The sequence below is a fragment of the Aspergillus fijiensis genome (assembly GCF_003184825.1).
Source record: "Aspergillus fijiensis CBS 313.89 unplaced genomic scaffold BO72scaffold_49, whole genome shotgun sequence".
Taxonomy (NCBI): Eukaryota; Fungi; Ascomycota; class Eurotiomycetes; order Eurotiales; family Aspergillaceae; genus Aspergillus; species Aspergillus fijiensis.
Genome location: NW_024469025.1, coordinates 164,823 through 182,193, shown reverse-complemented (window position 1 = coordinate 182,193; position 17,371 = coordinate 164,823). Strand labels below are relative to the sequence as shown.

Genomic DNA, 17,371 nt, shown 5'->3' with positions numbered 1-17,371 from the left:
TTCTTCGCAATAAGGATATCTCATTCACCTTGCCCTCTTTTGTCCACTGAAGTCGCGTGTCCTGCGAGGACCTCCCTCGCTTGTCACTCAATATGGAATATCGCATTCAGTTCGACATTAATGACTCGCTTAAATTTTATTTGAGCGATCCCGCCTCCGTGCCTACGCTCGATGCCGATCCCGACCTGCTCGACTGCGAAACCGACCCAGATCAATTGTCGCCCGTCGTTATCGATAATGTTCTTAATCCGATCGTGGATGCCATTGCTGAGCATCCGGAAGGTCTCGCTAGGGGATCTTTCTATGATTCATTGCAATTCCTATTGAAGTAAGTCCTGAACGACCGAGCCAACACCTTCCCTCCCCATTTCAAAGTTGTCATTGCCCATGGGTCTGGACCTGATCCTTTATATTCCCATAGATACTCCGTCTTTTTCCCCACCCGAACTCTAAGCAAACTCCTCGATCTTGTCGTTTCCGGCCTCTCGGTAGAAGCAGATATTATCCATGGCGATCTCGAATCTGACGAGCAGGACGCAATCCAGCAGCATAAAACCTTATTGGAGATGTACGGGTTCCTACTGCAGTGGGCTTTTTCGGCTGTTGAGCTCAAAGCCGCTGAAAAGCCAACGGAGGCTGCTCCTGCCAGGAGAGGCGCAGGCAAATCTACCAAATCTAAGGCCAATACCAAGGATGGAAATTGGGATTGGACAGCACAGATTCAAGCTGCAATGGAAACCATGTGCAAAGTGATGAAACTGAAACTGGGCAGGATTTTCTTGACAACTTCAGACCGCGATACGTTCATCAACCTGTTCACCCGCTCAATCTATCTGATCCTGGAGAGTGAGCAGCGCGTTAAGAGCATGAGCATTCGGATGCATGCCTTCAAGGTCCTCTGCATCGCGGTGAAACACCACGGACATGCATTTGGTGGGCTTTTCGACTTGAAGCTCATAGCTACCGCTAATACGAACGTCTAGGGGCCCAGACATCTATTGTACAAAGCCTAACATATTTTGAGCACTTGTCCGAACCGATGGCAGAATTCTTGCACATTCTCGCGGAACAATATGACTACCCTCAGCTCTCGGATGAGATATTGAAGTAGATGTTTTGCTGTCTTGCCCATCTTGTGCATTTGCTGACGGAAGCTAGGGAGCTTGGGAACAAAGAGTTCAATTCCAATGACACCCGCGGACCGAAATCTGTCTCCTCTTTCATCATTAAACTCTCAGAGCTAGCACCTCGGTTGATCATCAAGCAGATGACTCTCTTAGCTAAACAGCTAGACAGCGAGGTTCGGCCTCTCATCAATCCGACGAGGACGCTAATTTTCTAACACTTTCATGTTACTATGTAGGCCTACACCTTGAGATGCGCAGTGATTGAAGTCTGCGGAAACCTGATATCCGACCTCAGTCGGCAAGAAGAACGGGGCGATAATTACAAAACCCAGATAAACGCTTTCTTCGACGTTCTAGAGGAACGCTTTCTTGACATTAATCCTTACTGCAGATGCCGGGCCATTCAGGTATATATGAGAATTTGCGATTTGGAGCAAAAATTTCCGAAAAGACGGCATGCCGTTGCAGAGCTGGCGGCGAGAAGTCTGGAAGACAAAAGCAGCAATGTACGACGGAACGCTATTAAACTACTCGCCAAATTGGTCTCAACCCATCCATTCGGTGTCATGCATGGAGGGCAGCTTTCACTTAAAGAGTGGGCAGCACGGCTCGATGGAGTAGATGCTGAGCTGAATGCGCTGAGACCCCCTGAAACACAGGGCTTTGAAGGTGGTGATGCATCCCATGTTGATAGTGTATTATTGGATGATGCAACTCAGTTGCCAGAAGAGTCTCCAGCCAAAACAACACGTCTGACTGAGGAAGAGAAAGCAGCAGCAATCAAACATGCCGCGGAACAGGCAGCAACATCAGAACTGCTCACACGACTCCAGTTAACAAGAAAATATTACAACGAGGCCATCCGCTTCATTGAAGTCCTTCACGAGGCCTCCGCTACAGTTGCTCAGCTCTTATCGTCAAGGAACAAAAGTGAGGCTATTGAAGCCATGGACTTCTTCGTCGTACTTGATGCCTACAAGGTTGAGACTTCCCGTAGTGGGATTCGCCGAATGCTGCGACTTATCTGGACAAAAGGTAACAGTGATGAAGGCAAGGGAGTCCAAACCCACCTGATCGACTGCTACAAGGGGCTTTTCTTCGAAGCACCGGACTCGTTCAGTCCAAATGATGCTGCAAATTACATTGCACGGAATATGATCAGCTTGACCTTTGGCGCAACACCTGCTGAGCTCACTTGCCTAGAACAGTTATTGAGCACCATGATGAAGGCAGGCCACATATCTGAAGTCGTCATTTCGAAGTTGTGGCAAGTATACGGCGTGCAAAAGAAGGAAATCTCGAAGACACAACGTCGAGGAGCCATCATTGTCCTTGGCATGCTGGCTTTGGCGGACCCTGAGGTTGTCATTAAGGAGCTCGAGACGATGCTACGGATTGGTCTTGGAACTTTCGGAAGATCCGACCTTGTGCTTGCAAAATATACATGCACTGCTCTACGTCGGATGGTGCCAGGCCGTCAGGCAAAGTCAAAAGATATTGGCATACCTAAGTTGGCGAATGATCACCCAGTCCTTTCCAACCTCGCGGCTATCATAGAGATTGTATCAATGAGCAAAGAGTGGTACGGAGTGGCGGAGCAAGCTATTAGCGCCATCTATACACTATCGAAGCATCCAGATGTGCTGTGTTCTGACATTCTCAAACGGAAGACTAGATTTGTCTTCCAGACTCATGCTCAAAGGTCTTGTTCTCAAGCACCTGGTGAAGGACAGGAACAACAGCTTGGCATCACTCCCACCGAGAGCCAAGCAGCAGGGCCAAAGACATCCCCCGCCGGTTTGTCACAGCTGCTCTTTGTTGTCGGCCATATCGCGATCAAGCAAATCGTTCACCTGGAATTGTGTGAGCTTGACTTTAAGCGCCGCAAGGCAGAACAGGAAAAGAACAAACCTGCGCAACCATCAGTACACAAAGATTCCAAAGAGGGGGAGGATGAATTAGATCTTATCGGCGGGACAACGGAGGACGACTTCACAGACGCCATGGCTCATATTCGTGAGAGGGAGTTGCTCTACGGGGATAAGTCGCTGCTTTCCAATTTTGGCCCCTTGGTCACGGAGATCTGCGCCAACAGCAACATATATTCTGACCGAGACCTTCAAGCAGCGGCAACTCTTTGCATGGCTAAGCTCATGTGTGTTTCGGCGGAGTACTGCGAGAAAAATCTCCCACTTTTAATCACCATCATGGAGCGTTCAGATGACCCCATAGTTCGCAGTAATGTCGTTATCGCTCTTGGAGACATGGCAGTCTGTTTCAACCACCTGATTGATGAGAACACTGATTTTCTCTATCGTCGCTTGAATGACGACGATGTCTCGGTAAAGCGCACGTGCCTCATGACTCTCACGTTCCTGATCTTGGCGGGCCAGGTCAAAGTCAAGGGGCAGTTGGGCGAAATGGCCAAGTGCCTCGAAGATGAGGATAAGAGAATTGCCGACTTGGCACGTATGTTCTTCACGGAATTGGCCACCAAGGACAACGCTGTTTATAATCACTTTGTGGACATGTTCAGCCTGCTGAGCGCGGAACGCAACCTGGAGGAGACTTCATTGAAACGCATCGTTAAATTCCTGGTTGGTTTCGTCGAAAAGGTACAGCTCCAAGCATCATGTCTCTTTTTCATCACTTTGCCGTGGAAAAATGCTAATAATGCCTCGTGAACCAGGAGAAACATGCACGACAACTTGCCGAGAAACTAGCTGCTCGACTGCCAAGATGCGAGACTGAACGCCAATGGAACGACGTTGCTTATGCCCTGTCTCTACTTCCCCACAAGAATGAGGACATTACCAGGACAGTGACTGCAGGCTTCAATAAGGTTGTTACTGCAAATGCCTGAGATGCCTGTGCTATCTTTCGCAGCAATGCCGCTCCGATGCCGCTTCATTTTTCCATCCTCTCTTCCTCATTCTTGGATTGTTCTCCCATGTAATCGGTCCGGTTCGGATGGAGTTCTAAATGGTCAGGTACACTCGATCTTGGAACCAGGTACTTTTGAAAGGCGTCTCCCTTATTTTCGTTTCCAGAACGGGTTTGATTTTAGTGTCTTCTCGGTGTCGAACTTCTCAGCAACAACCTACCGCGGTTTTACGCTCTCAGTTCTCAGTGAAGATTAGATTGAGTTTTAATGATTAATCTTCGCTCAGCGAAAAGAGCTCCACGGGAGACAGTTGTGGTCCAGCCCTACCATCTTTCACTCGCTGCGCCACATGGTGATATTAGAAATGTCTATCTACCTGGAATAATCTTATACTATATATATGACACCCGCCGAACTCAGCATCCCTCCAGTGGACAACCCGATCGATGGACAGCCCCTACCTATGCTTTGTCTTCGTTTCCCAAAGGACGTGAAGGCACACATACGACATATAACACGGCGTCGATGTTGAAGCGGCATGGCGAATGCATCCACAGTGTCCAGTTGTCCAAACTGTGGTCATTGGGCAGTCCATGGTGTTCTAGCGATCATGCACCTTTTGTTTCACCCTCTTGTAACTTGTAATCATGATTATATAATCCTTCAAGTACCCTCATTCCTTCATCGGTTAATTCAGGCTTACCGAGAGGCGTTACGGCGCCAGTGAAGAACCGCGGCTGCCATGTGTCGTTCATCTTCTGACGTTCAGCGGCCCTTTGTCGCTGGCGTTCCTCTATATCCTGCTTGAGCTTGGTTGCCTGGTTATATCTTTTGTCCAAGATAGCCTCAGTGACCGCCGACCAGAACTTTCGAGATTCGTTGGAGAGCTGCTCCTCATCAGGCGGTAAGGTCTTTGCAACCGGAAAGAGAGGAGCGATGTCAATTAATAAATTCGCATCGTTCGAGCCACTCAAAGTGTAGAAAAGTTTCCCGTGCCACGAACCGCTGATCTTGGCAAGGATATCCCCATGAGGTACGTCTTTGATCCTTGTAATAGTATCGCTGCCAGGGTCATACCGAAAGATGACGCCCTCAACTCTGTTCTGAGCACGGCCAATCCAACCCTCTTCCAGATACTGTAAAATGACTTTGATGCGCGTGTCAGCGCAAGTGATATAGCACGTATCCGAGACTGTAACGGCCAGAGCTCCTCTTAACAATCCACCTAAATGTGCAGCGGGATGAGTTAACTGATACTCCTCGTTGTTCCTGCTCTGAATATTGATGAATATTCCCAAGTTGTGTTGGCCCGGAGTGACTCGTATGCTGGTCCCTGTAAACTTGGCACTAATTTGATCAAAACCACGAGCCGTCACTCCTCGCACTGAACAGTCGATGTAGAATGCTGATACTGGAGGATGATGAGATGTCTGCTCTGTCAAGTAGCATACCTTGACGGGTTTGCCATCGCTTTCCTTCGAGCTGGGAGTCGTATCTATGATACTAGAAGTGGAAGCCGGTGTAACTTCTGGAAGTGTACTTTGCACGTCCCAGGTACACTGAGCAGGATTTTAGGTTAACATGAAAGCGAGAGCTCAAATTGCGTCGGATCGGGCTCACCCTGAAGAATTCTCCGAGTGTGGAATTATAGGGTTTGCAGGGCTTGCCCTTGATGTATTTCTGTAATCAAACTTAGTGATACGGTTTGACACCAAGCTGAGCAGCAACCGAGAATGACACATACCAAGTCCTTGGTGAACCAAAACCTCAAAACCTCAAGCATCCGTCCCAGAGGATCATCCGACTGCCCAATGCTGTTCATGATCTGTCAGAAAACAAGCCCCATTGATGGGCAACCCAATCCGCTGACCTTGCAAAAGCCTCCGGTCTATCCAAGTAATTCCAGTACTCTGCAGTCATTCGTAATAAATTAATGGAGTGCTCAGCCGCGAGGGGGGCATTTAGCCGTCTGGCTAGGATAACGACCTACCCAAGTTGGGCGTCGGCTCTAGGAGATGTGCAGGCAAGGAGAAGCGGACGGAGGCGATGTCAGCCACTCCGACAAACCTAGAGGACGAGGTCACTAGTCAGTACGATCAGATTTAGGGGTTAAAATGGCCTGAATACTTTCGGAGAATGGACAAGAACGTCTTCAGCTTGGATGAATCATCTGGTGTCTTTTCAGATGTAAGGGAGGATGTGGCGGACATGTTGAAGGGGAGGTCGCGCTGAACTGCGAAATTCGAGATATAATGAGAAAGTTTATAGTATATGCGTGATTCGATAGGCGAGGATTAGACAGAGAGAGAGAAAGTAGGCGTGTATAAAGCAAGTGGGAAAGAGGTGATGGAAGCTGGTTTGTCCCTTTGTCGACTCACCCCCAAAAGTGCTGCGACCAGGTCCCGAAAACTCGAGATTATTTGGAAGAAAGGAAGAGGACCGCAGAGCCAGGGGCAAGAGCTTCTTGTGAGCAGGATAAGCACAAAAGGACCAGCCAGGAGGACACAAAAAGAGAGAGTCGATGCCAGCACGGTCTAATGACAATAACCCCTTTGTACCGGGATTTCTTAGGACAATCACCGACGGCGGGCGCGCACTGGACTCCAGGCGGTGACGTTCTTATACCAGGAGGGCGGGGGGCAACCTCCGGCGGTCAGTCCGTACGTCACTGTTAAGAATTTCGATGATAGCCTACTATTCTTATATAATCAAAAAGGATATAGCCTTGCTTGGTCTACGATAATGTACGCACTGCAATTGAAATGATCAACTTCGAAATTTGATTCCCGAGAGTTCACAACAGCTTTTCAATGACTTGCTTGCGGGCTAGGAGTCGGAGCCATGTGCGGATGGCAGGACTATAGTCAAAGCGCCGACCTTCCGCGTAGTCATCATCAGCCTGCCTAGACTGTTGTTCTTCCCGAATGGACGCTTGTAGTGTGCGCTGATTGCCAGTGAGCTTGTGCCATAGGGTTTCGAGGTCCGCCACTGCACAAGTCCGGTACTCCTGCTCCTGTGGTGCAGGAATGATTGCTCGATCGATCATGTCTCTGGAGAGTGTATAGGACTCATCAGGTCCCAAGAGGATATTCCCGAGTTTGATAGAATCGAATGGCAATGCACCAGCCGATGATGTCAAGCGTTGGTTGATCACTTCGAGAGACTTCACATTCATTGCTAATTTGTCAAGCAGCCCAGGAAGCGGATCCTGGCCAAGACTCAGCATCGAAAACTCGATTTGACCTTCTTCGTATTCTTTCATTCTTGCGAGAATGCTGGGCTTGGCTAAGGTTAACCAGTCATCGTCGGGTTGACAGGATCCTATACGTGGATACCGTTAGAATGTGCTGCTATGGGCCACAGAGACCATACCAAGCACTTGCGGTTGACGTTCCAATCCGTCGAACTTCCAGACTCTCCCTAACGCAGTGACATAGGCGATGAAGTGGAAAGCCATGTCGGCTTCCTCCTGCTCGCATTGGGTGCGAGATCGCTTTGATGTTGTCTCGGACTTGAGCTGGTGATCAGCATTGAGGATATCCATTCGCCTTTTTCCAAATGTTAGAACTACCATTGTAAGGAAGGCAGGCTACGAAACATGGTTACCTCGCAAACGAATTGTGTATCCGTTTAATGAATCCATAGTTACTGACTGCATCACCTCGGAGCGCCGGCGTGAAGGGCATAGTGAATTCTTTGAAGTGTTGCAGATTCTCCCCGAGGTCAATATCTCCGACATTGTTGACAATATTCAGAAGAGCAACAGTGGCACAGGCGTTACTCGCCGTCTATGTCTATGGTCAGTGATGATAAATCCGGCTACTGGCATCAAACAGGTTGGAACAAGCAGACCTGATTTGCGAACCAGAGCCCTTCTGGACAACTTGCTTCTTGTTTGTCGGGGTCGTCCTCCCGCCAGCGGGACAAGAATATCAATCCGTAGACCGGCTTGCTAACAAACTAGTTAACCGCCCGTAGATTATGCAATGCATAGATCACAGAACTCTCACTTTAGCAACGCCATCATTTCCTCATCCAAGGATATTACCTCCTGGACCTTCACCCCCTTAACGCCGAATTCGCGAAGCATGACGTTGAAGAGCGCCTAAAAAGGTTGTTCAGTATAACCCCTGAAGAATTGTGTCCCAGAACTTACAGGTTCGGATTCTAGTTCGCAGAAACCATTCCAGTCATCTTTTTCGACCCGGGAGGTAAGCACACAGAGCTCGGGGCTAGGGTCACTGCACTCTTTGCCTGAAGATTGCGATCTCCGGCCGCAATGGGCCATGGTTGCTCCAAAGGCCGTACTGTACTTGAGAAAAATGCCAATCGATCAACAATGCTAAACTATGAGAACGGTTCCCTTGGCTGCTGCTTGAGTTGCTATGGAGAAGTTGTCTCGCCCCATGAAGTACATTGAATAACAGCTCAGGTGCGGTGGTCGCTGGTGTCTTTCGCAGAAGATAGGATTCATGAGCGGCTGAGCAAACCCTCAATATGGATTCTGCACAGTACTGTACATACAGCTCGGCCAACTTACAATGATCGTGCCAATTAGGCTCTCTCCAGGTAGCCAAGATAGAAAGAGATGACTGTAATCTCAATAATGCAGAATCATGCGGCTAACTGCCGTGTATCTCTTGGTGAAGGTGTAATGGGCAGTGCTTGTTAACTATTCATTGCTGCTATCTATGTTGCAGTGAGGGCACCGGTGACGACTTCATGCCCAGGCAGATCGTGGTATGTAGTGTACTATTACCGTTACAATACATATCCACTGGCGTGGAGCGAATTACGTACTGTGCTGTTGACCGCCAACCCATTGTTGCTTTCAAGCCCTGCAACAAGCGCAAAGGCATTCATTCCATCGACTCGAGCTCACCTCTCGCCCTGGCTCAGTATCTTGCGCTGCAACTCAATCCCTTCGCTCAATTTCCTCAATCTCTATTTCGGGTGAGGAAAAATATTACGAGGTGAGCGACATCTCTCTTCGTCCTGCCTGACATCACGTTCAGCCATCGTCTTCACCCACCCATTTCTTCAGTCGACCCGACCCCTACCTCAACTTTTCTATCTTAGGCTTGCATCAGGGCGTGCGCGGGCTTCACAGGACGAGGCATCTTCCACACCCACACACGGAGGTATCTCTATACTCGGAATCCTACCAGCCAATAATGCTGAAGCTAACTCCAAAGTCCCTCTGGGTGCAGCTCCCGCATGCTCTATGATTGCAGCATGCCATGAACGGCACTCCCCGGCTCCGGTCTGCTTTTCCGCAGACACCACAAACCGCTCCGAGATTTAGCAACCACAGTAGTCATGCCCTTTCTAGGCCCAGGTTGCACAATGGGGTAGTCCAGAAGTCGTCTGCGAAATTCGCTACGAGCCCATCTGCTGCAAACCCGCCCCTCATACCGGCTAATGTCATCGACGCCCCGTCGCAGCGACTTTACGTTGCGGCTTTCTACCTGGCCCTCAATACTTGGCGCGTGTACGAGTCCTGGACTGCATCTGACGATCTAGATTCGACCTGGCTGTTTCTCAAATGGGCAGCCGTCGATGGCGTCTTCCTTTTCGGCTTGCAGGCGCTACGAATTCCCTGGTTAGAATGGGCTTTCCCTACAACACTAGCGATCTTCTTGATTCATGTTGCTGGAAACATTTTTCTCATGTTTCAAATCCCTGTATGCTTTTGACCTCACGCCCCGCACAACAGGGCCTTTACTGACATTCTTGTAGATTCCTGTGGGTGCTTGGGTTTCGGGGGCAATCAAACTAGCTTATGATAGGGAATTGTCTATATCAGAACGGAGTGTCAAACCCGGCGACATTATCCACAACGCGTCTCTTATATTGGGCAAGCAAATCGTTCATATACTACCGGAGGGGTGAGTCTCTGAATCTGAGGTGACTTCGAGCTCTACTAACCGCACTATGCCAGCTCTGCAATCTTAAATCCTGATCACATACCTCTCTGTATCGATAATCACAAAACTGCTATCGATCTACCTATACGTATTAACCAGACCGATCCAATCTTGATAGAGCTGTTACGCCTGGATTATGACACCGGTGGCAATGAAACCATCTCAATATCAGCAAAGCAGCTGAAACAGATGAAGCGCCAAGCAGAAAAATTTGTGCCGAAAACGGGGTCCAATCTTCATCGTGATCTCATGTTCTCTGTCAAGCGACCCGGAATATATCGGCTGCAAAGAGTAGTAGATGAGTCAAATCTGGACGTTCATATGAGATCATCTGACGCTCTCGTTGCCTCGTGCCCTCGGGCAACAATCAAGGATTCCCCGATTCACAAATGTCGAGGAGAGCTTTCGAACCTGCTTTTGGTGGTGGAGGGCACTCCTCCCCTCAAAATCAAATACAGCAGGCAGGTCAACAGTCATGACCGGGGCTTCTCTTTCCAGAACATTCAGCCCGATCATCTGCGTTCGCCATTATTAGGCCAGCGGACAAGCGGCACTCTCTTCAACACGAAAGACTTCGACGTGACTTGGGCCCGCAGCCAAACCATTGAGGTCCCTCTGAACGAGTCTCTTAACGTTGGCGGCGAATGGACATATACGATCGAGGAAGTCCATGACGGTTCTGGGAACATCGCGAATTATTCAATGCTTTTGGATATCGCCGACCGACTATCTACAAATTTCCCATCGCAGTGGCATGAATTCTCTGTTCATGAAAGGCCTCGACTTTCCTTGTCCGGCTGCAATGATCAAAGTTTTCTTGAAGTCGCACATGGGGCAAGCGTGGACCTTCCCCTTAAATATCATCAGTCAGGACAAGGATACGAGAACGACGGGCCCTTCTCTCTGGTCTACACATTCAATGGTGAGACTCAGTTGGGTCACGGAGAGTCTCCAAGCAAAATACGCCAGGCATCTCTGAGGAATCTTGACCAGAAGCCTCAGATCAAGGACCCGGGTTGGTACAGGCTGAATTCACTTTCCAGTCAATATTGTACCGGAGAAGTGCTTGAGCCTTCATCTTGTTACCTACGCAATCCACCGGAGCCTGACATGACCGTCAAGTATGAAAGAGTTTTCGACAAATGTGCTAATAATCCTGTCGGTCTACTTGTTGACTTGGATTTGACTGGATCTCCGCCGTTCCGGCTTAGGTACGTCATCGAACATGCGAAAGGTGTTGAAAACAGAGCACATACCATTGATGGTCTTCGCGCTCAACTTGACTTCACACCCTCCGAAGCCGGTCTGTATCGTTACCGCTTTCTAGACATTGCAGACACAGTCTATGGCCCCCAATCCCTTCAGGACAAGGTCCCTGTTCTCGAGCAAGATGTGAAACCACCAGCCTCTGCACACTTTTTGGGGTCTAAGGCTGTGCGTAAAGCTTGTTTCGGCGAACCAGTATCTCTTGATGTTGTTTTCTTAGGCGAGGCCCCCTGGACACTGCAATATGAGGTGGTCCACAATGGCAAGAAGACAAAGTACTCATTGGAATCTGACAATGAAATATCCACCATTGTGACGGAAAGGCTCGTCAGCGGTGGAGAGTATTTGGTTCTGCTCACCAGTGTCAAAGATCGCTCGAATTGCAAGCGAACGCTCAAGGACAGCATCAGGATTGACGCACGTTCCAAACCTCCTCATGTGTCATTTGGCGAGATAGAGAGAAGCAGAACATACTCGGCATTGCAGCGCTCCAGCGTCGATATTCCGATTAGGTTAAGCGGAGAACGTCCCTGGAACGTGAAGTACAGAAACTTGAACGCCAGCTCTGCTATCCTCGAAAAGACTTTCTGGCACGAGAATAGCTTCCTGACCGTGGCACAGGATGGAAGGTACGAACTTCTTAGTGTGGCCGACAGCTCGTGTCCTGGTTTTGTCGACAAGGGGGGCAGCACATTCGAGGTTTCTTGGATACCTCGTCCTCGAATCACAACCGTGGATGGCTCCCCTGTCGGATCAGACGGTTTGATCACGAAACGAGATGTTTGCCAGGGAGACGACGACAGCCTCGAAATTCGACTCTCCGGAAATGCCCCGTATAGCATCCAATACGAGCAACAACGAAAGCCTGCACGCGGTTCATCCTCTGTTCGCGTCCAACATATACGAACTGCCCTTCATGCCGCTTCGGTGGAAATGGATACCTTGGAAGCCGGTTTGTATACTTATAAATTCACGGAGGTCGGCGACAACCTCTACGATCAAGATCCCGGGGTCAAACCCGTGGTAGTAACCCAAAAAGTGAATTCTCTCCCTTCCGCACGTTTTGATTCGCCAGGCCGTATCTACGGGTTCTGCAAGGAAGATATCAGCGGCGAGGAATTGATTCCAATCACCCTCGAGGGCGTCGCACCTTTCTCCCTTGAGATTTCTATCAAGCATCACACGAAAGCAAAACCGGAAATAGTATCGATTTCCAACATTAATGCCAACAGACACCATCTCCCATTACCACGACGTCACCTGGACCTTGGCCAACATGTTGTCAGCATTCGCAAAGTGACCGATGCACGTGGCTGCCAGCAAACCACCGAGTACGATGCCTCTTCGGTCAGAATTTCAGTGTCAGATGTCCCAACCATAATACCACTGGAATCAAAATCAGACTACTGCGTGGGCGAGCGACTCTCCTTTTCATTATCTGGCCATGCCCCGTTCGATGTGTTCTATACATTCGATGGCGCTTCGAGAAAGGCTACCTCGAAGACCACAAATTTCCGTCGCATCGCAGAGAAACCCGGCGTTTTCAGTATCACCGCTGTAAGTGATGGTGCCAGTGGGAAGTGTAAAGCTCACAAGAGTATTACCAAAACAATTCACGAGATGCCAAGTGTGAGGATCAGCAAAGGGCAAGTGTCTGTCGTTGACATACACGAGGGAGGAGAGGCTGAACTCCAATTCGAGTTCTGGGGCACCCCACCGTTCGAGTTCACGTATGTCTCTCCATTACTCAATCCACGTGATGCATTCAACTAATAGCCACCTAGATATGTACGAAGCTCAAATGCTCGGAAAGGGAAAAAATCTGAGATACTTGATGTCAAACATGATATCTCCCACGAGCATACGAAAATAATCAAAACATCAGACGAGGGCACGTATGAGGTGGTGGCGATCAAAGACAAGCATTGTTCTTTTTCATCCCAGATACCAGTTGGAAAACCGGAAAAGGTGACAGCCGGTGCATGAGGTGATGGATGGGTGGATGGGTGGATGGACGGAATGACATGTAGTCCATAGACCAAGATTATACAATGAACCAACACATTACCTTCAGTGCTGTCATTAGCATGGCGTCAACTCTCCGGATCACTTGAGTCTAGGTACTGAGATGCAACTCATATATATAACACAAAAGGCATGATCACGATCGAACATGACTACGTCAGGTTCTTGTCTGTGCCATGTAATTCGATGCTGTCTATCATGAAGCTGCCCAACCTCGAAATTTCGTTCAAAATAGCCGGGCGGTTAATAACCACTTGATCGCTGTCTTCTGCATCTTCCAACTTGGTGAGAGAAGTAGAGTAGGCCATTTTCAACGTCCAGCCTTTGGCTCGAACAGCTTGAGGGTTCCATAACCCTGCAATAACCCCAGGATTCATCTCGCTGTGAAAGAAAAGAATATTCGGGCTGTAACACGCTCGCAAGTCATGAGCAAAGGACTGGACGACTGCATGTCCACTAGCCTGGAGCTTCTCCCGTCTATCAGCAAGTTTGAAGGTGGTTGGCGATGTAGTGATTTCATACAGCAGCTCGGAACGAAGCTTGATGATGAAGTCGTAAGGGGCTAGGGATGTGCGGAACAATTCTGTTGTATCAAATCCATACCCATGATCTCGTAGCATTGCCATGGAAGCCTTGGCCAAGGTGCACATGCGAGCCGCCACTACCTTAGAAGGCTGTTCGTATTGAGTCCATGTCACCCCATCGGGATCAAGATCAGAAGCCACAAACAGGCTGACCGTGTTCATAGCCGGATCTATTTTCCGCCAGGCAGAAAAGCGAGTCTGTATAACCTCCACTGTAGCCTTGTCTAAGGTTCCAAAATCGACCATTAAAGCCTCCTGCTGCCAGTCCCACCGCGCAATAAGCTGAAGAGTCCTCAAAAACCCAGTCATGATACTGGAAGGAGTGCCCCATGGATACGGCTGCGTGAAGACTCGAACAACCAGTAGTTCCACAGTTTCTTCTCGAATTTGCCCGGTAAGAAGGTGTTGACTGAACCAATGCTTCACAAGACGAATCGTGGGCGACAGAAGCGGGAAACGCGTGCATAGTGTACGAATTGCTTGTGTAAGCCGAGGGGCTTGCACAAATTGTCGCTTGTATTCAGACAGAGCGTATGCGAGCTCTTGTCTCATGGAAGGATGGCCATCTCTGTCCTTCAAATGACGTTCCAAGAGCAACTGCTCTCTGTCGTGGTGAATTCTGAGGCGGAAGAGGACATTGGACGAATGAGTGATGTCAAGGAACGCAGTGTTCAAGATTCTGCTTGAGACATCTTCAAGCCCTGTTTTACATGCGTGCGCAGCCCCAGATGACTGTAAATAATCGCCTATTTTCACAAGAAAGGCTAGCTTTGTCATCTGTATGGCCACGAGGTCATCCGGCCAACGAGCGGAGCTCTCAAATTGGAGAACAATGTCCACGGGACCACAAGGCACATTAGGTGCACTCTTTAGACGAAGGGCGGTATATCGAAGAAGCGGATCAGCAGGTGCAAGATGCCTGGTCGTCAAAGGTACTCCATCCATGTCCTGGACAGACCGCTGCAAAGAATTGAAAGCGTCGTGTATTTTCTGGAAAGGGGGGCTGGAGTATGAGACAACACCGTCTCCGTTGTTGCGAAGTGTCTCGTCGAATTCATCACCAACAATTTTGATATCGAAATCAGTGTAATTGAAATGGCGTTTCAAGATATACGACAATATCTGATTTATGATCGAGGGCGCCGTCGCTAGATCCAACCAGACCAAGCTCTCCCTGATGCTGCCATCTTTGAAACGCCTTAGCTCAGCCTTCTCTCCCCAGAAGGACCTAAAAGATGCAGCTTCATCCTTATGTTCTGCAGCTGGGCCATGATCCACAACACGTGTAGCATTCTCTGCATCTAGCGCCAAGCCCACAATAAGGTGTCCAGGCGCCGTTTTGCAATTTTGCCTTGTGTCTACTGGCCAAGGCTCCGTGACGCAACCACGCAGATAAACGAGCCCGGCTCTGTCGCCGAGTGCCCTAACCAACACTTCGTGAATCATGTTTTGGCTTTGAAGATCTTGGAGACTGCTTCCGCTTGATAAGGCTGGTAGCTCAATGAGCCGATCAAATCTCAGCAGTGGTTCGTTCGCTTTGAGAATAAATACTTTGTCAAAATTGTCATCGCGAGACTCGTTTAGCATTCTCACTGTCACATCTGCTTCCCGGCGGAGGAGAGCGTAAGACCAAAGAGTCATTTTATAAAGGATATTCAATCCTCGCTTGCCATCGTATAAAACAGGAGAGCCGCCAGGGAATGATAAGTCGGCTATGAACAACGCTAGTGGATTTGTCAGGTCTCTTCCGGCAAGAAATTGCAGTGTTGCCTTGAATAGCTGATAGCTGCTGTAAGACTTCAGAAGTACTGGCTTGCCATTTGGGCCGCCACCCTCAAGCAGTAATGACATTAAAGCCGTCCACTCAAAGCCACCAAGCCCGCCAGATTGATATGATGACCCAAATCCGCGCTGTTGAAGCCACGCCCGACCCAAAATACACGCATCTTTGAATGATTCGCATTTGCGGATATTGGAGTGGATGTATTTGTGGTAGAGTGCCACCGTGGCTTCTGATCGAAGAGACGCATTATAGACCGGAGTAGCGCGTTCAGAGATGGAGCTATCAGCTGCACCTTGACGTATATTGTTCCTTAGGGGTATAGTTCGTGAAGCAGGGAACAAAGTCTCTTCAATAGCAGTAATGACACGAATTCGTAGTTTAGAAGACATGTTTCCAGATTTAGTTGAACTGATCGGCTCGATAAGTATGACAGGTCGGAGGCTGTCTCCATCTTGAAGTGCGAACTTGACATGCAAATCCAGGCCAGCGGCCGCCTTGATTCCAGCGGCAATGGTGGCGATATAGTATGCCCGCTTATGAAAAAATCGGTGATTGATATAGTCCTTTTCCTGAAAAATAGCGCTGGGCATTGTCACCGCCAAGTCTACCATTAATGGGATGGAGCTCTTGGCTCCGGTTTGGAGTGATAGACTGCCCACCACATTGACATTCGTGGGTTTGGCATAGGTAAAGGGATATTTCGTTTCCCTGTCAGGCCGCGGCTCAGGAAAGGGCACCGTGATTCCATGTTTGCTACGCAGCTCTTTCTCTGCTTCCCATGCCGACTGGGGTGGTTTCTCTGGAATGTGTTCGATGATGCTCTTCAATTGATGAAGTGTACCCTGAAGTTTTGCGACATGCCTATCATAATTTGGCCGCAACTCAGACAATAGCTCGTCCATTTGCAGCTTGAAAAAGCTGGATTTATAGACGCCACTGGCGAGCGCAAACTCCGCCGTGACATTGTGCGTCCCTTGTCTCTTGGTGCTTACAGCGGGTACTTCGCTGTTTTGAGTGGCTTTCATAGGCATGCTTTCATGTGGTAATTCGAGGTGTAAGTTCATGGTAGAGCCATTATTCTCCGCAATTTGAGCACCTGGCACAGCGTTGTGAGTAGAATGGCTCAGTCGCCTGCGTTTAAATGAATGGGACGACATATTGAGCCGGAAGCCAGGACCGGGACTTGGGGTGTTGTTGGGTGGAATTGATGGGGAAAGATGGTTGTGAACAGAGAGCGAGTCCTTGGAGAGAAGATGCAGGTCAAATTATATCATAAGATGTACCATGCTGGGTGTAAGTCCTAGCTGTCCCACTATGGCTCTTATAGTGATGAAGAGCCTTCTTTATCTAAACGGGAAAAAAAAAAAAGATTTGGTCTTGTCAGCGGGATAAGCCACCGCGGCGTTTTCACCGCCTTCTAGTTCTGAGCCTCCGCCATGCGCATACTTGAACTCCGTACTCCGCATGCTGTTGTGGATCAAGCCTACAATTTGGATATGGACTGTACATAGACTAAGAGTTATTTGATACCGTCAGTATTATGATAGACTATTCTTGAATGCGTTACTATATGGGTCATATGAGTGCACAGATGTATAAGTTACAGATGTTCTGTATATATGTCCAGACTAACATATCAAGCACTGGACATGCATTGGACTGTAGCGATATCAATGATTGAGTATATATACTCCGTAAGTGGACACCATATGGCTCGGAAGGCAGTAAGAAGTTACCGCTTGCAGTAGAATCAGGCTTTTGCCGCTAACTTCGTG

At 48.9% G+C, this 17,371-nt stretch overlaps 5 protein-coding genes across 5 annotated transcripts; 2 read left to right on the top strand and 3 right to left on the bottom strand.

The window, feature by feature from the left end:
- Positions 1-92: 92 nt before the first annotated feature.
- Positions 93-3,990, top strand: BO72DRAFT_384833 (condensin subunit YCS4; the record flags this gene model as incomplete). The annotated part of the gene is made up of 6 exons (XM_040941566.1): positions 93-328; positions 422-933; positions 984-1,107; positions 1,159-1,300; positions 1,364-3,742; positions 3,817-3,990. The coding sequence occupies 6 exons, from the start codon at positions 93-95 to the stop codon at positions 3,988-3,990; spliced, it is 3,567 nt and encodes a 1,188-aa protein (XP_040798390.1).
- A 324-nt stretch (positions 3,991-4,314) lies between these two features.
- BO72DRAFT_450764 (putative oxysterol binding protein (Orp8)) lies at positions 4,315-6,593 on the bottom strand. Its single transcript, XM_040945331.1, has 6 exons — positions 6,139-6,593; positions 6,002-6,078; positions 5,882-5,921; positions 5,756-5,825; positions 5,632-5,691; positions 4,315-5,570 (listed from the first exon to the last, which is right to left on the bottom strand). The coding sequence occupies exons 1-6, from the start codon at positions 6,219-6,221 to the stop codon at positions 4,620-4,622; spliced, it is 1,281 nt and encodes a 426-aa protein (XP_040798389.1). The 5' UTR covers positions 6,222-6,593; the 3' UTR covers positions 4,315-4,619.
- Positions 6,594-6,778: 185 nt separating this feature from the next.
- BO72DRAFT_435327 (ubiquitin C-terminal hydrolase 37) lies at positions 6,779-8,679 on the bottom strand. Its single transcript, XM_040943280.1, has 7 exons — positions 8,552-8,679; positions 8,168-8,491; positions 8,022-8,116; positions 7,864-7,963; positions 7,618-7,799; positions 7,384-7,559; positions 6,779-7,332 (listed from the first exon to the last, which is right to left on the bottom strand). Exons 2-7 carry the CDS (start codon positions 8,297-8,299, stop codon positions 6,806-6,808), a joined length of 1,212 nt encoding a protein of 403 aa, XP_040798388.1. The 5' UTR covers positions 8,300-8,491; positions 8,552-8,679; the 3' UTR covers positions 6,779-6,805.
- A 176-nt stretch (positions 8,680-8,855) lies between these two features.
- On the top strand, positions 8,856-13,286 carry BO72DRAFT_450762 (putative nuclear envelope pore membrane protein). Its single transcript, XM_040945330.1, has 5 exons — positions 8,856-9,152; positions 9,222-9,695; positions 9,751-9,899; positions 9,953-12,934; positions 12,989-13,286. Exons 2-5 carry the CDS (start codon positions 9,252-9,254, stop codon positions 13,188-13,190), a joined length of 3,777 nt encoding a protein of 1,258 aa, XP_040798387.1. The 5' UTR covers positions 8,856-9,152; positions 9,222-9,251; the 3' UTR covers positions 13,191-13,286.
- Positions 12,911-16,931, bottom strand: BO72DRAFT_410419 (rRNA-processing protein UTP22). Its single transcript, XM_040942431.1, has one exon. The coding sequence runs from the start codon at positions 16,751-16,753 to the stop codon at positions 13,382-13,384; it is 3,372 nt and encodes a 1,123-aa protein (XP_040798386.1). The 5' UTR covers positions 16,754-16,931; the 3' UTR covers positions 12,911-13,381.
- Between the last annotated feature and the right edge of the window lie 440 nt (positions 16,932-17,371).